This window comes from Heteronotia binoei, chromosome 2 (assembly GCF_032191835.1).
Source record: "Heteronotia binoei isolate CCM8104 ecotype False Entrance Well chromosome 2, APGP_CSIRO_Hbin_v1, whole genome shotgun sequence".
NCBI classification, from domain to species: domain Eukaryota; kingdom Metazoa; phylum Chordata; class Lepidosauria; order Squamata; family Gekkonidae; genus Heteronotia; species Heteronotia binoei.
In genome coordinates this window covers 146,829,166-146,849,627 of record NC_083224.1, presented here as the reverse complement: position 1 = coordinate 146,849,627, position 20,462 = coordinate 146,829,166, and the positions used below count along the sequence as shown (strand labels likewise).

Genomic DNA, 20,462 nt, shown 5'->3' with positions numbered 1-20,462 from the left:
GTATTGCCTAATATGAAATGAGTTCATGCTGAAACAATTGTCCTGAAACAATAGTGACATCAGGGTGTGTGACCTAATATGCAAATGAGTTCCTGCTGGGCTTTTTCTACAAAAACAGCCCTGCTTCTATTTATGAAGAATAAACAACTTTCCCAGAGTCTGAATACATGGCTGTTAGTATAAAACATCATATCTAATATACTTTTTAAAATGTAATTTGTATCTCAAAGTACCAATTTCTAATTTACTGTTATTTTGGCCCCATTCAGATAATATGAAAGCTGCAATCATAAATATACTTACCATGGCTTGTCACAAGACCTGCTTCCAAGTACTAATTTCTAAGTAGAGTTGCAATGTTTGATTGATTGTGTTAATAAGATTAACCAATTAAAAGTTTTGGGTCAAAGATGCCCATTGATTAATTTGGTGGCAGGATTGCTATGCTGTGCCATGGCAACTGATGGGGATATGGGGGCATGTATAGTATTGTGTCTGCCATGATGTCACTTCAAGGGAAGTGGAAATGATATCATGTTGCTCTAGGAATTACCAGAATGAAAGCCATAGAGCATTCAGCGGTTCCTAAAGCTACATGATACCACACCATACATAATGCTGGATTGTTTTGTTTTGTTTTAAATTCTCTTGGGTGGAAGACTTCCTGCTGGCAACCCTTATTGCCTGGGAGAAAAAAAATATATAAAAAGCTGCTAGCATCATGCATGATGTGACATCACATCTGAGGGAACCTCAGAACCCTAGGTAGCAGATTTTTAATATATATATATATATATATATATATATATATATATATATATATATATATATATATATATATATATATATATATATATATATATATATATATATATGAGCTTATAAAACAGCAATTGTGGAAGAAGCATATTCTTTCTTGCACAAGAGGGAATGGATCTCCTAAGATGGTTCCTTCTTTGAAATGTACATTCAACACGAAAAACTGTGAAGTGTTCAGGATGAGGTTTTGCAATAGTGATAATTTAAAAAGGTAAATAAATTATATAACTCTGAAGGCTGATGTATGTTTTGTGCAGAACCAGGCTTATCTATCCAACCCATGTTGCCTGAGGTTAAAGAAATCCATGAGAGCTAGCCCTGTATATTCTACTTGCAGAGAGCTCCCTTGTTTCACTGAAAGTCCAAGCTTGAGAGTGTGCAAGTCTCTGTTCCATAAATGGTAAAAGTAAGTTTGCAGAGTGAGGGGGTGTTCAGATGGGAAAGTACAAGTAACCCTTCCCCCCCCCCCTGCAAAATTGCCTTTCTTGGTGGAATAAGCTGCTGTGGGAAAAGTGGGGTTGCCAGCAAGTTGGGAAAATCCCAGATACTGGGGGGTGGATCCCTGGGAGGGTGACCACAGCAGGGTATAATGTCATACAGCCCACCCTCCAAAAAGGTCAATATTCTCCAGAATAATCGATCCCTGTCACCTGGAGATCAGAAGTAATTTTAAATAATCCCCAGCCTCCGCCTGAGGCTGGTAACCCAAGCAAATTTACACCTAGGGCAGAAAATAGCTAAAACCTATCTTGAAGTATTTGTTTGTGAGAGAAAATAAACCCAAATCAATCCTAGGTGGGGTTTTTCCCACTCAGAAGTAAAGTCCCACAGAATTTAACGAGCTGACTCCCTAGTCTGTGTGTGTTTTCTTTTTTCCTTTAATACTTATTTCCTTCTGGTCCAGATTGTGGGGGCTGCTTGAGGCGGCTGGACTGCCGAGGGGCCTGTCTGCGACGTGTGCGCCTGCGCGCGGGTCTCTTCCAGGGACGTGGCCCGGTTTCTTGAGGAGTGCGGCGGGCTCTAGAGCAGGGGAGGAGGCAAGGAAAGGGAGAAGGGAAGAGTAGGAAGGCGGGACGCTGTCCGGGCGGGGAGTTCCGACCAAGCTGCCGCGGCGACGGCTCCGGGCCGGGCTGCACAGGAAACTGATGTTCGCACCTCGCCTCCCCGGCAAACGCTTCCAAGGTGAGCAAAGGGAAGGCGGCGGGCGGGGGCAGCTCCGGCTGAGGGACCGACCGGGCGGCGGGTCACGATTGGCTCTGCTCGACCTCACCGGTCACTGCCACGCCAGAGCGGAGGAGATGGTGACCCTCCGGGTCGTGGGGGGGGGGGGGGGAGAGTGGATGGATCCTCTGATGGAGACATGAGGAACCTCCCAGCGGCGGTCTCGAGAGCGGGATGACAGGGGCAGTCACTGTCGCCGCTTCTCTCCTCAGGCCTGTTTTCGCCTGGAAAAAGGTCTCTCTTGGCTCTCTCCTCCCACTGGGAAGTGGCTGCAGAACCCGCGCAGTATAGCAAATTGGAGCGGGGTTGGGGTGGGGGGAATGTGCTGCTGCTGTGGCCCAGTCCCACATTCTGTTTTCAGTCTCCTAAATTATTTAATCAGAGTAACCCTCGACTTCCTCCTCCTGCTTTTTTCTCCCCGCACAGTCCACCGGATTTCCTCTCTGGTGGTGGTGTTGAAAAGTGGGGAGTGCCCTTTGGAGCTGGCTTTTCCCTTCTTATGATCGCCCGTCGGCGCTTATCCTAGCTCCGGGATAAAGGCTCAAAAACTGAAGGTCTCCAGAGACCTTCAAAATGTCTGGTTTTGCATGCGGGTAGATCATGTGGATTTATAAGGAGATGGAGGGATGATGCAGGTCTTAATTCGGCTATGGGCACAGTCTGGGACTTGTAGGATAAGAGGGCCCCTGAACATTTACAAAGTATTACTCCTTGCCGGATAGCTGCTACCAGCACCTACATATAAGGTGAAGGGACAAGGGCTTGCAGCCATTCCTTGAGTTGTGTTACATATATTTCTGAAATAGTTTTTTAAAGCACAGTGTACTTGGGGAGGGAGAGGAACCTGCTGCAGGAGTAGCCAACCCCCCCCCCCCCAGTTGAATGCTTCCTAACATAGATGACCTTAATTAATCCACAGCAGGAGGAGGGCAGGAAAGCAGTCATGCCCACCTTTTATGGTCCAACATCCCAATGGTATCTTGAAAGAAGGGGATTATTGAAGAAATGCCCTTTCCCCTAAAATAGTTTCCCTATATGGTGTTTTAGAAGGAAGGCTGGAGGTATTATAGAAAAAAAATATTGTTGCATTTTTGCCTGCAGCTATGTACTGTATGGTGTGTGTGTAATCACTGCGTTGGGACCTCCAGGTCATCTAGTCTAACTCCCTGCATGGTGCAGGAAATTTGCAAATACCTCCCCCTAAGTTCATAGGATCAGCATTGCTGTCTGATGGCCATCTAGCCTCTGTTTAAAAATCTCAGCGGAAGGAGAACCCATCACCTCCTGAGGAAGCCTGTTCCACTGAGGAACTGCTCTGTCAGGAAGTTCTTCCTAATGCTGAGCTGGGAACTTTTCTGGTTTAATTCCAATCCATTGATTCTGGTCCTACCTTCTGGGTCAACAGAAAACAATTCTGCACCATCCTCTATATAGCAGCCTTTCAAGTACTTGAAGATGGTGACCATATCACCTCTCAGAGATGATAAAAGGAAGTACTTCATCCAAAGGGTGATTAACACATGGAATTCACTGCCACAGGAGGTGGCAGCTGCAAGCACAGACAGCTTCAAGAGGGGATTGGATAAACATATGGAGCAGAGCTCCATCAGTGGCTATTAACCACAGAATATTGTTGGAACTCTCTGTCTAAGGCAGTGATGCTCTGTATTCTTGGTGCTTGGGGAGGCCAAAGTGGGAGGATTCTAGTGTCTTGGCCCCACTGATGGACCTCCTGATGGCACCTGTTTTTTTTGGCCACTGTGTGACACAGAGTGTTGGATTGGATGGCCATTAGCCTGATCCAGCATGGCTTCTCTTATGTTCTTATGTCCTCCGCTGCCTCCTCTGCAGGCTAAACATATCCAGTTCCTTCAACCTTTCTTCATAGGAGTTGGTCTCCAAACCCCTCACCATCTTTGTCACCCTCCTCTGGACCTGTTCCAGTTTGTCTGTATCCTTCTTAAAATGTGGTCCCAAAACTAAACACAGTACTCCAGGTGAGGTTTTCTAGAGCAGAGTAAAGTGATACCATCACTTCATGTGATCAGGACACTATACTTCTGTTACTACAGCCCAATACACATACACACACACTCATGTGCAAGTACTATTGCAAGTGAGTTTACCCTTTTATCTGCAAAATAGATGCTTGGGATTTATTAGTGATATTAGTATTAACGAGAATTCAAGATTTTATCTTTACTTTCCTCCCACGAACTCAGGACAGCACACATGAATCCCTCCTGCCTACTTTGTTTTCACAATAGCCATGTGAGATAGATTAGATCAAGAAGCAGCATCTGGTGCAAAGTCACCCAGTGAGTTTAATGGCAAAGGGGGGATTTGAACCAGAATCCCTGACATTTTAATATGACATTCAAACCACCACACTGGTTGTTTCTGGTGGGGAAGAGCCTGGAAGAACTTCAGACTCTAAGGTTAAGGTGCTTCTGGTTTCTTCCCATATCACAGAGAAGTTTGAGACAGGGCTATAGAAATATTGGCCTTTGCTCAGCACATGTTCCTAAAGTGGTGATATGTTTTCCTTATATAGCTTTTAAACACACTTTCTTGAGCCAATCCCCACTCTGACCCTGACATCTAGGATACTGTAGGATAAAGAGGGATTGTAACAATGGTACTGCTCATCTTCATAAGGAGGATACTTGCATAACAAATGAGACTCTGTTGGAAATCTTGAAATTTGCTCAAGAGAGTAACTCATCTGTGGACACACATTCCCCTGACCTGGGTAGCCCAGGCTAGCCTGATCTCATCAGATCTTGGAAGCTAGACAGGGTTGAACCCGGTCAATATTTGGATGGGAGACCACCAAGAAGTGCCAGGGTCACTATGCAGAGGCCAATCACCTTTGAACATCTCTTGTCTAGAAAACCCGATGATATTACCATAAGTCAGCTGCAACTTGATGAAAAAAAAAAGTCATATAGTTGATCTAGTAAATATCATATAGATTTGATCTAGTCTAAAGGGAGATCAAATGGGATGATAAATGTATTTGTCAGACTTGGGTGTGCCAAACTCTGTGTAGTTCTGAGCTGTTAAACTGAAATGCAAGTTGCTGCAAAGATGCAAGTAGCTGGAAAGAGGTGGAATTTTTTTTTAAAAAGCTATGACTTTCCTGGATTGCTGGACACATTGATCTCTTGCATTTTTTTTAAAGGAGAAGTTTTGTTGATTATTAAAATGTCTTATTTTAATAATCTTATTTCAATAATAAGTCTTTTATCACAGCTTTTTTTGTAATATACAATTTGGGCAAATCTGATACAATTTTCAAATAGACGCATTTGGTCTTGTAAACCAAAATATTTATTAAGCTTTCATAGACATACCCTTTATTGTGTGATAGATTGAAGCTTGCTTCTGTAAAAAGTGTTTTCTAACTAAATCCCCTGTCAGCAGCTCTTATTCTAAGCTTGTGGCAAGTCACCCAAGGGCAGCTTTTCAGGAAGTTTTGTTTGTTTGTGGAAGATGTTGTTTCCTGAAAATTTCTCTGAGAACTCAGAAGTTTATATCTTCTATAAGAATAAATGAGATTAAAGCTGATCATTTAAAGCACAAATCAAATGTATGAGAAAGTCACATTTTTGGTAATGTTCTTGGGTTACCTTGGAATGGCCTTGGGTTAGCCATAGCTATTGCTGGAGTTGTCCTTGAAAGGGCAGCTGCTGTGAGAGCCCTCTCAGCCTCACCCACCTCACAGGGTATTGGTCGTAGGGGAAGGAGATAAAGGAGATTGTAAACTGCTCTGAGTCTCTGATTCAGAGAGAAGGGTGGAGTATAAATTTGCAATTCTTCTTCTTATCAGGTTTAAAACGGGATTAGATAGATTCATGGATAAGTCTATCAATGGCTCCTAGTCATGGTGACTGAGGGGAACCTCCACCTTCAGAGGCACTAAGATTCTGAATCTGAGAGCCAGGAGTCAACATCAGGGGAAGGTCTCATCCTCAATGCCCTGTTGTTGACTGTCCAGAGAAACTGGTTGGCCTCTGTGTGAGATAGGATGCTGGACTAGATGGACTATTGGTCTGATTCAGCAGAGCAATTCATATGTTCAAGCATGACCTTTATTTTTGTTAACGTTTTTGTTGCAGATAGATTTTATTCTGTTCCCCCTTTGATTCTTCCCTTCTGTTAGTGCATGTCATGGGGCATAATCTTCTTGGTAGGGCTTTTGGAATCCTTCTCTCTATTATTATTGCAGGATGGCTGGTTGCGGTAGGTTGGAAAACTGAATCCTAGGAGAGGAGGAGCAATACAGTTACAGTGATGCACACATTCTCCTAGTTCCAACTTTTGGGCCAGACCTTAGATGTTTACACAAATATGGGGGAACCACAGATAATGAATACTTGGGAAGGGAGCCCTGTTGTAAGGAGACAGTAGGATGTCGAAACTGATCTTCAGAAGAAAACAACTTTTGTTCACAAGGTTATGAAAGAGGATAATCTGGGAAATCCATCCCACAATGGTTAAAAGACTCACTAAGGTAATGGCACAACTTAGATTCCCTTGAGTTATGTTTTTATGTGTTGTCATGGTTTGAGCTAGGCTAAAGAAACTTCCAGAAGCTTGGCAGAGTGAACAGATTCATGCCTTCAGCAGTGATTTACTGTATTTTTCCTTGACCCACTTTCTACAGCTGCATATATGCTAAGTATTTTGCTGAGATATAGTGCTTTTATGTGTTGAGAAATTTAATACTTTCACAACAAATGTGAATAGACTAGGAACATGTAAAAGGGCAGGAATCTCATTTTGAATCTCATTTTATCCTTGGATTGTGGGAAGCATAGTCTTAGGAAAAGACAGCTTTGGGGATTTCACTTCGAAGTGAATTTCATCCTTTGAAAGTAGTGTAGTGTGGTAAGAACTACCATTAGCAAAAATTAAACTGGGACCAGGAGTACTTGAAAGCAGTTTCAGTGCTTTCAGTTTCATATTTACTTGAAAGTAGGTCCCACTAGTTTTACTTGGTCAATCTTGTCAGTGTAACTTCACATACTCTTTTTGATTAATAATAGAACATATGCACAGTGAAATACTGTGAAAATTTGCTAATACTCAAGTGTGTGTGTTTGGCTGCATATTTTGTACAGAACAAGACCAGGAAACTCTAGGCTGGCTCTTGATTACTTTTGCAGTTGTACTGATTCAGTTTAGGACATTCATTTATTTCCTTCATTTATACCCTCTAATTTTTCTCCATCAAGGACCCAAAGCAACTTACATCATTCTCCTGTCCTTCATTTTATTCTCACAACAGCGCTGTGAGGTAGGTTACACTGATATAGCATGACTGGCTAAAAGTCAACTCAGGTTTCCATGGCAGAGTGGGGATTTGAATTTGGGTCTCCTAAATCCTAGTCTGACCATCTAACCACTAGAGAACACTGCTTATTTTCCTTTAACTATCATAATCACTGTGTGCTAGCATTAAGACTGATTTCAATGAGCTCTAGTCCACAAAATCATATTATGCCACAATGATCAGTTAGTTTTTAAGATGTCACAAGTCTATACCAGAGCTATTTTTAAAAGATAGTTTTATCTCAGTTTAAAAAGTCCTTGAGGCAGTTTACAAAAGTTAAAAATACAGATAGTAAAGACTGCCATAGCAAAAAATATTTATGATGCAAGCAGCATAATTCTACAAAATTTTTAAAGACAAATGAATCTGTTGCCAAAACCAAGGGTAAAAACAGCAAATACTAAAATGCTAGTATGCTATGCGTAAGATATATAACAATGTCTGATTGGTTCTTTGGCCTCTGCCATGCATGTTTGCACAGTCTGTTCCTTCTAAGGAATCCGATCTCTCATTTGCCCTTGATTATAGCCAAACCCTTCTACTTTTTTCCCCTCTTACCCTTCACCACCTATGTATATAGGGAAAGCTGCTGCACTTACTTAAACAAAATGGCCTCCTTTAAAACCAGACTGGAACTAGTCATTTGCTGTAGAAAATCTATTGAGGGCAAAGAAAAATGAGATACACTGTATTCCAAGATTAGCATATGTAATCTATTAATGTTTAATTTAGACTGTGTTTCTATTTTAGGCAAATACATTCTGTTGGTATAGATAGCCAGTGTGTGTGGTCCTAATCACTGATTCTGGAATCACACAGTCTTCCTACTCAGCTATTAACAGTATTTTTTTCCTTTTATAGTTTCATTAAGAAAAATAGCTTTGATGTGATCTAAGTACATATTGTAGGAATCCATGGGATAGGAAATTTATTATTCTAATAAATGCTTATAAGCTGCGTGAAAGTTCTTTTGGTGCTAGCCTTGTATTTCTAAACTCTGCTCTTAAAATTTGTCCTTGGATTCCTATATCTTGAATTAAATATAAAAAATTATCCTTTCAGAAGTGAATCCTTGCTGGTGCTTAAATAAATAAAATAATAAATAAAAATTTCATTTATACCCCGTTCTCCCCACCGAGGGAGGCAGGCTATTTAATGGGATCATCTGGAGTCACTGTTCTACATCTCATAGATTTGACAGTTTCAGGCAGTGCAATCTCATGGTCCCTCTACATTGGCAACAGCTAATACCTGCATTGAACTTGCAGAGTATAGTCTCAGTCCTCTATAGTCACAGCAGCAAAAACAGAAAGCAAAACAGTACCAGTAGAAAGGGGGAAATGACAGCTCCAACAGCCTCCTCCACACACCTATAATAACCTTGAATACTGTCATGCTCCCACATTACCCATGCATGCAGTGCCCCACTTAGCATATGATCATGGTCCCCAGTATATCATGCCTAGTACATGCACACATTCTCTCCACACAAATGCACAGCTAAGCAGCCAGGAAAGTAGTAGTACACATGGAGGCATTGGTTCCAGACACCTCCAGCTTTCACAACCATTACACATGTTGCTTTGTAGTCTGTGATACACTCTGCTAAAAGAAAATGTAATAACTGCACTTATGAGCAACTGGATTACTACTGTTTGCTGCTACTTATGATTTTGACTGCTGACCTCACATAGCTATAATTGAGCAGGGGAGAAGGGCAGGTGAAGGGCTTCCACACTGCCTGTGCAGAGACAAGAAACTTAGGGATAGCAAAGGTAAGCAGTGGTAAGGATAGCAATGGTAAGGAGTTCCAACAGATAGACAAGGAGCTAAATATTCAATAGGAGTTGATGAACAATCTAGAGTGGCACTCTCCCGGTTCTCATATTTCATCCCAATCCTTTGGTCCATCAGATGGCTACATTTGGTAACTTTTTTTTGGTGGCTTTAAGTGAGGCATTCTTTCTCAGCCTAAACTACTTCACTGTGTTGTTATAAAGACTGAACCATATACACCACCCTGAATTTTGTGGTGGAGGGATAAAAAACTGATAGAGCACTCTACCTATGTAATGTAGAAAGTCATGCTTTTCTATTTTTCATTGCTGTATGATCTGTTCTTTGTTATGGCTTTGATTTTTTCAGGAAACAGTATCAGTAGGTTGAGCCTGGATACCCCCAGTACCTTCATCAGTGCATGGTGGAAGACCCTCTATATGTGGAAGTTGATGGCAAACAGGCTGCATCCCTTTCCCAATGCAATGCATACCACTTAACTTGTATATTCTGTATAGGCCATGACCTGCAAAATGAGAGAGATTGTTTAGGCAGTGCTGTCTCTATGTATTGCAGAATGGTAGCCACATGAGTAGGATATGGAGAAGTCCTGCTTTGAGGCTTAGTTCTGATATGGTCCTTGCTTTTGTGAGGTGCTTTGTATCTCTGGTTACAGAGTTAGAGCTGGGGATTCAGTGGTGTTAAGTTTCTGGCATCCTGAGGCAAAATTACTCTAAGGATCCGAGAATATGTATTGGAAATAAAGAAATATTGAATTCAGTGAAAGCATTTTAATTCATATAACTTGTGTTGATGGTATAAAATTATGTCTACATTAGAGAAGGGAATAATTTGAACAAGCATAGAGTTCTTATTGAGATGAAAGGTGCTGTGCAAACTGATAACTCTTTTGGCCTAAGTTGGGTAGCTGTGTTAGTCTTTCTGTAGCAGCAGAAAAGAGCAAAAGTCCCGTAGCACCATAAAGACTATAATTTTTTTGGCTTGTTGTGGTAAAAAAAGAGTGGCACCTTCACATTTTTTGCTGCAAAACTATTCATAGACTAGAGACCACTTTTTTGGATGTGACTCTTATGCTGAGTAGAAAAATTATGCTCAAACAGAAATTTGATAATCTTTACGCCAGTGTTGCAAGGCTCTTGTTTTGTTTTGACTAAGTCCCATTTCCTTCCAGCAATGTCATGCTAATACCATGGTTATAGTGGTGTAATATTATTTTGGTGTTGCATCACAGTTTTGCCTGTGTGTGTATTTGGGCTCTGCTGATGCATGTAGTCTCCGTTGATATTCTATTCCTGTTCATTGGTCAAGGACGGAATGCTGCTATTCATCTTCTTCATCAGTTCCTGTTCTGTACAAACTTGTTCTTTGCTTGGCTGCCGAAGTGCCTGCCTAAGTAGACCATATTATCTGATAGATTGTCTTCCTGAAATGTTGGCACATTTTCTATCCACTTTTGTTTGAGTTCATCCTGTTTAATTGGTTTATTCAAGACAGCAGTTATAATTAAATAAATCTATTGATGGTTGCAAGTATAACAGGCTAAATAAATCTTATTAAATAATTTATCAAGGCCCTAATAGTCAGAATGTTTAAGAAAGTGTCATTAAAATAATGCAGGATAATAAAACATTAGCTAATGCATGTGCTTTATAGCTCCATTTGGCTTGTGTGCTTCAATTTACTGGATGTAAAAAAAAATTAAGAGAATAAGTACAAATGGGTTAAGGTGATACTTTGGAAATATTGAAGAACTGAGTGTAGAAAGGGATAATTGATAGCACTTTAAAGGCAAATGAGAGATTCAGGATGTTCAAGATGTTCTGTATGCCTGTAATTTTCTGGTAACTTGCTTGGTGAAATTCAGGATCAGGCATTTAAAGAAATTGTGATAGAATGCGTATGCTGGAATAGAATTTAATATTTGAATCTCTTTAATGAGAACAGATTCTTAATATATTTAGCATTTCTTCCTCATGTTGGAATAAAGTAAGATGACCTCTTCTCAGGGTCTCAGTAAATACAGGCTCACAGGACAAACAAATATGATAATATTGTGAAGTCTAAAACTTAATTTGGAGGTTTAGTCTTCACTTTCTCTCCCGGTAATATACATTGCATTTGTTCTCTTTTTAAATGAAGCACTTGCAAGCTAAATGATACTGGTCTCCTCTCAGAGTGGCCATGCAGTTCACTGGAATGTTATATTTTAAAAAACGGTGTGTAATTAAACTGAGTAGAGTAACCATTAGCTTGTTTTGTGCCATGTAAGGGCATTTGCTAAAAGTAGGTTAAACACATTTGTGACTTAGTATGTCTTTCATCCATTTCTGATTCTGCATTAGATTTTCAGCTTCATGTTATTGCATTTTTTATTTCTTGTTTCTGTTTGTAGAGCTCCGAATATTTGACACTATTTTATGTGAATATTTATTTAAAAACGTATGTCCCATCATTCCATACTTCAGAGTGGTATGCAGTCCGTTAAAATGTCAGTAAACACGGAAATAATTCAAAAGTCCATTCACAGCCACACACCATACAGAACAGACCTCAGTGATAACATTTAATCAGTCACCTCAAAGCCCTGTGAAATAGTTTAGACTTGCATGTTCTGTAATTTACAATAATGAGGAATCACTTATTTCTTTGGACATCCCATTTAATAAGGCAACAGTAGTTAATGTCTTTACTGTAGCTAAGCAAACCTCTCAGGTACACACACCTGCTGTACAATTTTTTTAATTGGCATGTTGCTATATATGAAGAGAGGCCATACTTTGTATGAAGGATAGAAATGAACTAATGATCAGCTAGCTGATTTCTTCTCTTTGAACCCCCTCCCTTCATCCAGATGACGCAGGGCTGAGGCAGGGGAGCTGTAAAGCTGTGCAGAAGAAGATGGTATGGTATTTAAGATATGGGGTAAAGTGTCACAAGGAGTGGAGAAGTCTTAATATGTAACTTATAATGTGAACAGTCTCCAAAAGTAACTTGAGGTAATTTAAACTTTTTAAAGCATGTTTTAAAACGGTTAAGAAAGTAATCTTCTGCAGTGACATTTTTAAAGGCAACAGTCTAATTCACACCTGCTTGACATGAAGTCCCATGGAACAAAAACTGAACTCTGATTAAATATTGTATTGTGGAGTTTTTTAAATTTGTTATTGTTATTGTTAGTCCACCTTTCCCACTTGGACTCAAGGCAGGTTACACAGGGTGAATTAATACATTCAGTAAGCAATACAATAGGATTAGGGTTGTACAACCAATCAGAAATCTAAAAACAGAACTGAGCTAAAGCATAAGTAGCAACATGACACATTAAATGATGCAAAATTTACATAAAAGGATCCGAGTTTTAGCAAACTGAGCACAATAGACCATGGTCCCTAATTATTTATCCAAGTAGCTTTGTAAATAATTTAGTACAATGGAACTCTATTACCTGTATAGAAAAGCCGCTTGAAAAACTCAGTTTTGCATAGTTTGCAGAAAGCCAGAAGAGTGGGAAGTGGGAGCCTTCTTGCCCTCCGAAGGCATGCCATTCCATAAGGTGGAGGCCACAACAGAGAAGGTATATATGTGAGCAGTTGTTGATTTTGCCCATTTGCGGGTTGGGACCTGCAGAAGACCTTGCTTAGATGAGCAAAGCTGTCATATTGGGGCACAAGGGGTCTCAAAGATATAAGGGTCCAAGACCTTGAAGGGCTTTGTATGTTGTAGGTAATACGTTACATGGAGCCTGGTAACTGATGGGAAGCTAGTGGAGTGACTAGAATGGAAGTAGTATGCATGCTGTATCTGGCTCCTGATAATACCTGAGCTATGGCTTTCTTCGCCATTGGAGTTTCTGAATATATTTTGAGGGGAGACCAATGTACAGTGCATTACAGTAGTCTGTTTTTGATGTTACTGTGGCATGGATCCAGGTAGTCAGATCAGCTGTATCAAGGTAAGGGGACCACCTTTCAGGCTAGGCTGAGTTGAAGGAAAGCCCTTTTTGTAGCTGCATTCAATTGCTTCTCCAGCAATAACATTGGGTCCAGGCTTGAGCTAGCAGGCATCAGCTGAACTCCATCAAAAGTGGGGAGCACAACTTCCTTCAAGATCTCCACCTTCCCCAAAAGCACTACCTCTGTCTTTTCAGGGTTTACTTTAGTTTCATTTTGTTCGCTGTTAGCCAATTTACCACAGTAGTCAGACATAGGACTGGAGGTAGGGGAAAGAAACTAGGCTTATTACTTGATCAAACAATAAATCACCCTTAATATTTTACTTTGAATTAGGTTTTCCACCTAAGAGACACAAAAATATGTTTTATTTAAGAGAAAAGGGAACTGGTCTATTAAACCTATATACTACATTCCCCCCTGACATTTTATCAAAGTATTATTTTGTGCAATGAAAAGCCTTTCTCAGACTGAAGCCTCATTGCTTTCCTTCTCCAGGACCTCCCTACACCTGTATAATCTGTCCTTCACAGGCAGAATAGAGACACATTTCCAAGGTTAACCTATGAAATGCTGGAGGCACCTGTGTGCACACTGAGCAGCTTCAAGTTTTAAAGAGGCATAGGCAGGCTCCAAATAGTGCAAAACTGATATTTTCCCAGCAGCTGTGAATCCTTACGGTAGACTGCAGCCTGTATTTTATAGGCTTGTACTTAGTGATTAAATTGATAGATAGATAGATATAATAGCTTCTGCACTACACAGACTTAGACATTTTCACTTTGAAGTAAATCAAGAGAATTTGAATGGATCATATAAGAGTGTTTTAAATTGCTACTTTAGTAGTTGATAATTCAACAGTTTTGCAAGGCAGGTCATCCTTGTTCCCATTCTGCAGACAGGGGGCTGAGACTGTGAATTGCCCTGTTGCCCCAATTCTCTCCCATGTATCTATCACATAAGGAAAATGACCTGTAAATTATTAGATAGCATAATGCTTGTTACACAGTCATAGGAAGCTGCAGAACATTTTGCAGATGGTTACATTTCTAGAATTTGCTTTATCAGATTTTTTTTAAAAAAACCAAATTGTTGCATTACAGGGTGTCAGCAAATGTACCAGCTTAGATTTTTATTGTTTGAGTTAAACCACAGAGACCTTTTGTTCACTCACTGCATGTCATTCAGGGGACTCTGTAAGATAGAATCAACATAATAACAAATTCTGTAGTGACCAGAGTTTCTGGACAGGCCTATTACAGAATGCTCAGAAGCTGTGGCTGAGTCATTTGACTTTATTTTAGTTGTGAAAATCTACAGAGCTTAAATTTGAGTGGCATCTTCCTATTGGAAGCTACATTACTCTCAGGTGAAACAAACTTGGGCACTTTTTATTCCACTCATGATATGTGTGAGATTCTAAAATGTAACATATATTGGAATTAGAAACTTGTCAAGCAAGCATTTGATATTAGTACATACTAATATTTTGAACATAATTGAAAATCAGTGCTTACAACTATTAATTTATGTGCTTTATTTAAAAAAATGGACAGCAGTAGTTCTTAACCTTTTGTCTACTACTGTCCACCAAGTACACAATATTTTCATTAAATGTCCCTCCCCTTGCTTAGCTGCCATTTTAAAGGACATAATAGTACTCTATATGGCAGCTTTTTAATAGTATGTATGCCTCAAATCTGTCTATCACAGATTAGATTAGATCTTTGTTCTTTATGTCCATCAGCCAGTTCCTTAATCTTAAATTTGGTATTGGTTGACAACTTGAGCCTTAAGTCTCCATTATCCTCGAGTGTCTCTATTTCTTACTGAGCAGAAGCATGTCAGCAATTATTATGTTCAAGTTGGAGAAGTGAAATTGGGTTAGGAGATAAGGCGTGGGCATGGAGGAGAGTGAGGAAGGCTGGGTGAGTGGTCATGTGATGGGAAAATGGCAGAGATGAGAAAAGACAGAATATAAGTTGGTGGGTTTTAGAAGCTCATGACAAGGAAGAAACAGGTTTTTCAAAAAGTAGAAGTTGGCATGTTTGATAACCTGCTTCTTCCTTGTCTTTCTATTATAGTGCTGCCTCCTGAAGCTTTTTTTCTGGAATCTTATCATGTTAAGATTATTATCTGAGGGGGCAGTGTTGCTCCATGTGGACAGTGGATGTTCCTGTTCGTTGTGTGCCCCTCTTTAAGGGTCCAAGGGAGAAATCTGGGGGGTTAGCCTCAATAAGGTGAGCCATATAAAACAATTCTTTCTCTGCTGCTCACTAGAAGCCATTGCAGGTGATAAAAGGGGCTGCCAAAAAGAGAGAGCCAGTTTGGGGTAGTGGTTAAGTGTGTAGACTCTTATTTGGGAGAACCAGGTTTGATTTGTCACTCCTCCACTTGCACCTGCTGGAATGACCTTGGGGCAGCCATAGCTTTCACAGGAGTTGTCCTTGAAAGGGCAGCTCCTGTGAAAAGTTCTCTCAGCCCCACCTACCTTACAGGGTATCTGTTGTGGCAGGGGGGGGAAGGTAGAGGAGATTGTGACCGCTTTGAGATTCAGAGTATAGGGCGGGATATAAATCCAATATCTTCCTCCTCCTCTTCCTTCAAAAACGTAATGAATACATCCCATTTGCCTCCAGAAGTTCTGAATGTGCTGCCCCCCCCCCCATGCTTAAGAATCACTGACATACCCTTTCTGTAAATAGATCATGTTTTACATCTAACTTTAACTCTGACACCTGAGAACCATAAAGGTGGTGAGATCTCTTCTCTCCCCCTCCCCCCCACTTGAGAAGCCAGGCATTAAACCTGGTTGCACAGCATGTGCAGACTGCTTTGGAGATTACTTCTATGGTGACAAATTCCAGAGGGGTAGCAGTGTTAGTCTGCTGCAGCCGGTGTAACAATCTTGTGGCACCTTGAAGACGAACAGATTAATTAAGGCATAAACCAGCGCATTTGTCTAGAGCTGAAGTGATATAAATTGGAAGCAGCAGAATTTTGTGCATAATGCCCTGTGTGAATGTATAATTTGATCCACCTGTGAAATAAAGCAGTATTGATTGCATCCTGTATCTCAGGGGTGGCCAATGGTAGCTCTCCAGATGTTTTTTGCCTACAACTCCCATCAGCCCCAGTCAGCATGGCCAATAGCTGGGGCTGATGGGAGTTGTAGGCAAAAAACATCTGGAGAGCTACCGTTGGCCACCCCTGCTGTATCTAACTTTCTTGGTGGTGATTATGTGGAAGGAAAAGGTTAATTTTTATGATAGGGTTAAGTTTTTTTTAGCAGGTTAATTTCAAATTTAGAAATCAAGCAGAATTTAAAATATACAGAAGTATAAAAAGGTATAAGATTATAATAATATTAATATTTTAAAAACTGAAAATAATTTAGTGTGGCCTGACTTGAGAACTTAGGTCAAATGAGTTAACCATTAGAGGTTGTTTTAACTCTAGTAATGGTAAAAGATGTATCTAACTGACACTTCTTGTAGAATTTAGCAATAAAACGTTAATCTCATGTATAATATAGAAAAATTAAATTAATACTTTGTTTTTAAAAACCTGCTATGCAGGTACAATTCAATAATACCTAATTTGGTAACAGCAATTACATTTAAGTTTATTAAAGAAGAGCAGCAGCATAAACCATCCGTCAGAAACAGTTTATGTGGACTAAAACTTTTTTAGGAAGGGTTAACTGTCTGTCTCGTATCATGCTTGGTCTTAAAATAGAGAATAGTTTTGTATTCTTTTTTGCCAGAGCTTCAACAAGCCCATCAAGTAAATTAAACACATTTGCCATGTTTGTGTTCAATGAGTCTTTGCAGTAAAAGATGGCCAAGACAATACTTGTGCTGGTGCCTGGGTTGGAAGAATCCCAGTTGCTTTTTTGCCTGGGTACCTACAAACTGTAATATAGTCTTGAAGATTTCGAAGAATTACATTCTTTCCTGAGATTCTAAAGTGTAAATGGAAATGGGATGGATTCCACAGTTCAGTTTTATTCAGTAAAAAATAAAATTAAGTAAGACACAGTTGCCCTTTTGATCCACAGCAGTCAGTTGTTTTGTCTTTAATTCAAAGTTTTGTTTCAATTTTAGTTTGCCATTTCTTTTTAAATTTAATTTAAAGATTTCAGTTTTTTTAAATACTCCGACAATATTAGACTGCTTCATAGGAAATGAGAAAATAAGTTGATTGGAATTTTAGACTAGTTTGGGATGTCTGTCTTGCCATATAAATTCGCCTTAAGTTTTCTGCTTTCAAGCATGTATTGCTGTGATGCTAAATTTTCAGTAGTGGACTTAGTTGATTCTATATATGTTCCATATATATATGTTCCATTCTATATTTGAATTCTGGTCTTATTGCTTCATTCCTCATGCTGTTTAATTGATGTGGCAGGGCATTGTGGAGATGGGAGTTACAAGGCAAAGGAAGAAGGCCTAGGCTTTGTTGCTGGCATCGCATAGAAAGTGATGTCTGTCATCAAACCAACAACAACATCTGAGCGATACTCTGGTATTTGGGCAAAAATTCTATGGTAAAACTGACTTCTACCATAGAGTTTTGCCCAAATATCAGAGTGTCACTTAAACATTGCTGGCATGATGGTGCTGTGTCCTTTATGATGCCAGCCACAAAGCCTAGGCCTTTTCCTTTCTCCTAGTAAGTCCCCCTCCTCTGTCCAGCTGATTGTCAGCTGGGGGTAAGACCTAGTGGTGGGACCCCTGCCTCCACCAGGCAGTCTGGCAACCCTGATAATTTTATATACTGTTGTTTTAACCCTAGTAATGGTTAAAATACTGGCTAAGAAATCTCTAAGAAGAAAGACTGGTACGTATGTTGCCAATACTTATTGTGTGACAAAACAAGTTCAAGACTTTGATATTTCTTTGCACTGATGGCTCTGATGATCCTGGATGGCTGCTGTGTTCCCATTTTTTAGGAATTTAAGTTCTTATTCACGTATCAGGGACTGGGATGGTATTTAGCAACTCCCCAGAAGTCATGGGCATCTGATATTGGCCCTTCCCAGTTTGGAAAGCAGTAGCAAAGAACCAAGAATTAGCATTGCTCATATTTACATTGAATCTGAAGAGTTTTCCCATGTCACTGAGAGATATGTTTCTTTGTACTGTACCAATCATTACACTATTAGTGAAGTCCTCTGTGATGAAAGTGGCAAGTATGTATTTCTCATTGTGCTTGTCGCATATATTATCTGCTGAGTCTTCCTTCAACAAGAGCAGGCCATCAATAATTTAGGTACTGCAACAACTCTAAAAAGAACAGAATATATTTATATAAGGTTTTGATTAATATGCATTCCCAGATGAGTTAAAGTTCAACAGCATTACACCGGCGCAGGAGTTCTACTTTGGCTAAGCCATGCATTCTAAAACATTTGTAATACCTGAAAACTGTCTTCTGTATCAGATCAAGCCTTTTGACTAGCTATTTGAAAATCATCAGACAGAATCTATCCCACTGTGAATGTGATCTGGCCAAATTTCAGACAGATCAGTTGAATAATGGCTGCCTTAACAGCTGCTTAATTTATTTTCTACATTGAAGCCAGTGGCATTTATAAGTAAAAAGTGACTGTATTTTGCAGTTTTTCTGAAACTTCAAAGTAAAATGAGAATGTTTATATATCATGTAAATTGAAAAACATGTAACTAAACAACTTCTTCATATTTCTAAAAACTTGCTACTAAGAATTAAATGCTCATATTATTCCTCTAAAAAGATGAGGGTGAGAACATTTGCTGCTATTGTTAAAAAGCCATACATACTAGAAATTGTATGTAAGAACTTGTGTTGCTTTTGCATTCAGCCAGTGACTATTTTAAATAAAGGTTCTGGTGGTGCTGGATTCCATTAATTTAAAAGCAGGGTTGGCACAGAGGAATTTCTGCCTTATCCTTGATTGCCTCTATTGTGTCAAAGAAAACAAATCTCTTGGTTTGTAAAGGAAAACCAACAGGAAGAAGCATCTTGCATGTAAATACTCCTGGCAAACACACAACTCTGCACTCGGATGATCTTCTCTATAATCAAATTTACAGAGATGAGTTGAGACAGCCCTAGACCGTGCCATTTTTTACTAGTATAGCAGAACAAACTGTTATATCTAGTGAGCTTTTTACCATAACCCAAAGATGTTTTCTGGAAAAGTTGAATTATCTTTGTGTACATCATTTATTTATTTATTTAGTCTTCATTCACTGGGAACCCAAAATGGCTTACAATATTTTCCATTTTATTCTCACAACAGCCTGTAGGTTAGGCTAAGGGTGTGTGACTTACATTCCACATCCTCAGTAACAGTTCTAATGCCCAGGTGAAGAGATCATAACATATATAATAGAAATACTTAGTATATGTGCTGTTCTAGGCCCTGAACAGTTGGGCTTCTGCAAAGGGAAAACCACTTTAGACCACTGCATTACCCTATCCCATCTAGTTAGCAAGTACAGTGTGCATAATAACCAGAAATTATTTGTTGCTTTTTTAGATTTAAAAGGTGCATTTGATTCAGTTGATAGGGATCTCCTCTGGATTAAGCTAGATAAAACTAAACATGGATAAAAGACTCCTTGTGCTTATTAAGAGATTACACACTTCTACCACCTGCCAGAGCAAATGCTCATTAGCAGGCAACCTAACATCAAAGATTGCTGCCAATAAGGGTGTCAAGCAGGGTTGCATTTTGGCTCCCTTTTTATTCAATCTCTTCCTTGATGACCTGGCTATTCAGTTGTCTGGTCTTGACTGCCATAGTCCAAAACTCGGTGCATTACATGTACCCTTGTTACTTTATGCTGACGATACGGTGCTGTTGTCCTGCTCTAGAGTGGGCTTAAGATATCTGTTGTCCCTTTGTGTTCTGTATTTTACTAGTAATAAGCCCCAGCTCAATTATGAGAAGTCCAAAATCTTAGTTTTCTCAAAGAAGTGGAAACTTTACAAATGGGTTATTGGTGGTAAAGAGAATAGAGCAAGTCAAGTATTTTAAATACTTAGGTGTTTATTTTCAATATAATGTGACTTGGTCTACCCATCATAGGTATGCAGTGAAGATAGCTAACATCAGTGCATCTGCCATAGCTCACTTTTTTATGGCAGAGGTAACCAATTTGTGCCAGCTGCCATAAAAATATTCAAAGCCAAAGTGATTTCACAACTTCTATATGGCATCCCAATCCGGATTTGATTTTATGAAGGTGCTATTGAACGCGTCCAATCCAAATTCTTGGGCATGCCAAAATGTGGCCCATATGCAGTTATCTGCTTAGAAACTGGCATGGTTACTAGGGCATGGCTCA

At 39.7% G+C, this 20,462-nt stretch overlaps 1 protein-coding gene across 5 annotated transcripts in view; it reads left to right on the top strand.

Annotated features, from left to right (window-relative positions):
• EVI5 (ecotropic viral integration site 5) overlaps positions 1 to 20,462 on the top strand; it is a 104,347-nt gene that overhangs the window by 4,649 nt on the left and 79,236 nt on the right. The window contains exon 1 of one of the 5 annotated variants that reach the window (XM_060232195.1): positions 1,987 to 2,001. The exons of 3 other annotated variants lie outside the window; for them this stretch is intronic. Coding sequence is in view for 1 of the 2 variants with exons in the window: in XM_060232190.1 (XP_060088173.1) it covers positions 6,536 to 6,556 (21 nt within the window). In the remaining variant the exon portion in view is untranslated. Of the gene's footprint in view, positions 1 to 1,986; positions 2,002 to 6,276; positions 6,557 to 20,462 lie in introns of those variants that run through there. One more of the 5 variants, XM_060232190.1, reaches the window with a different exon arrangement.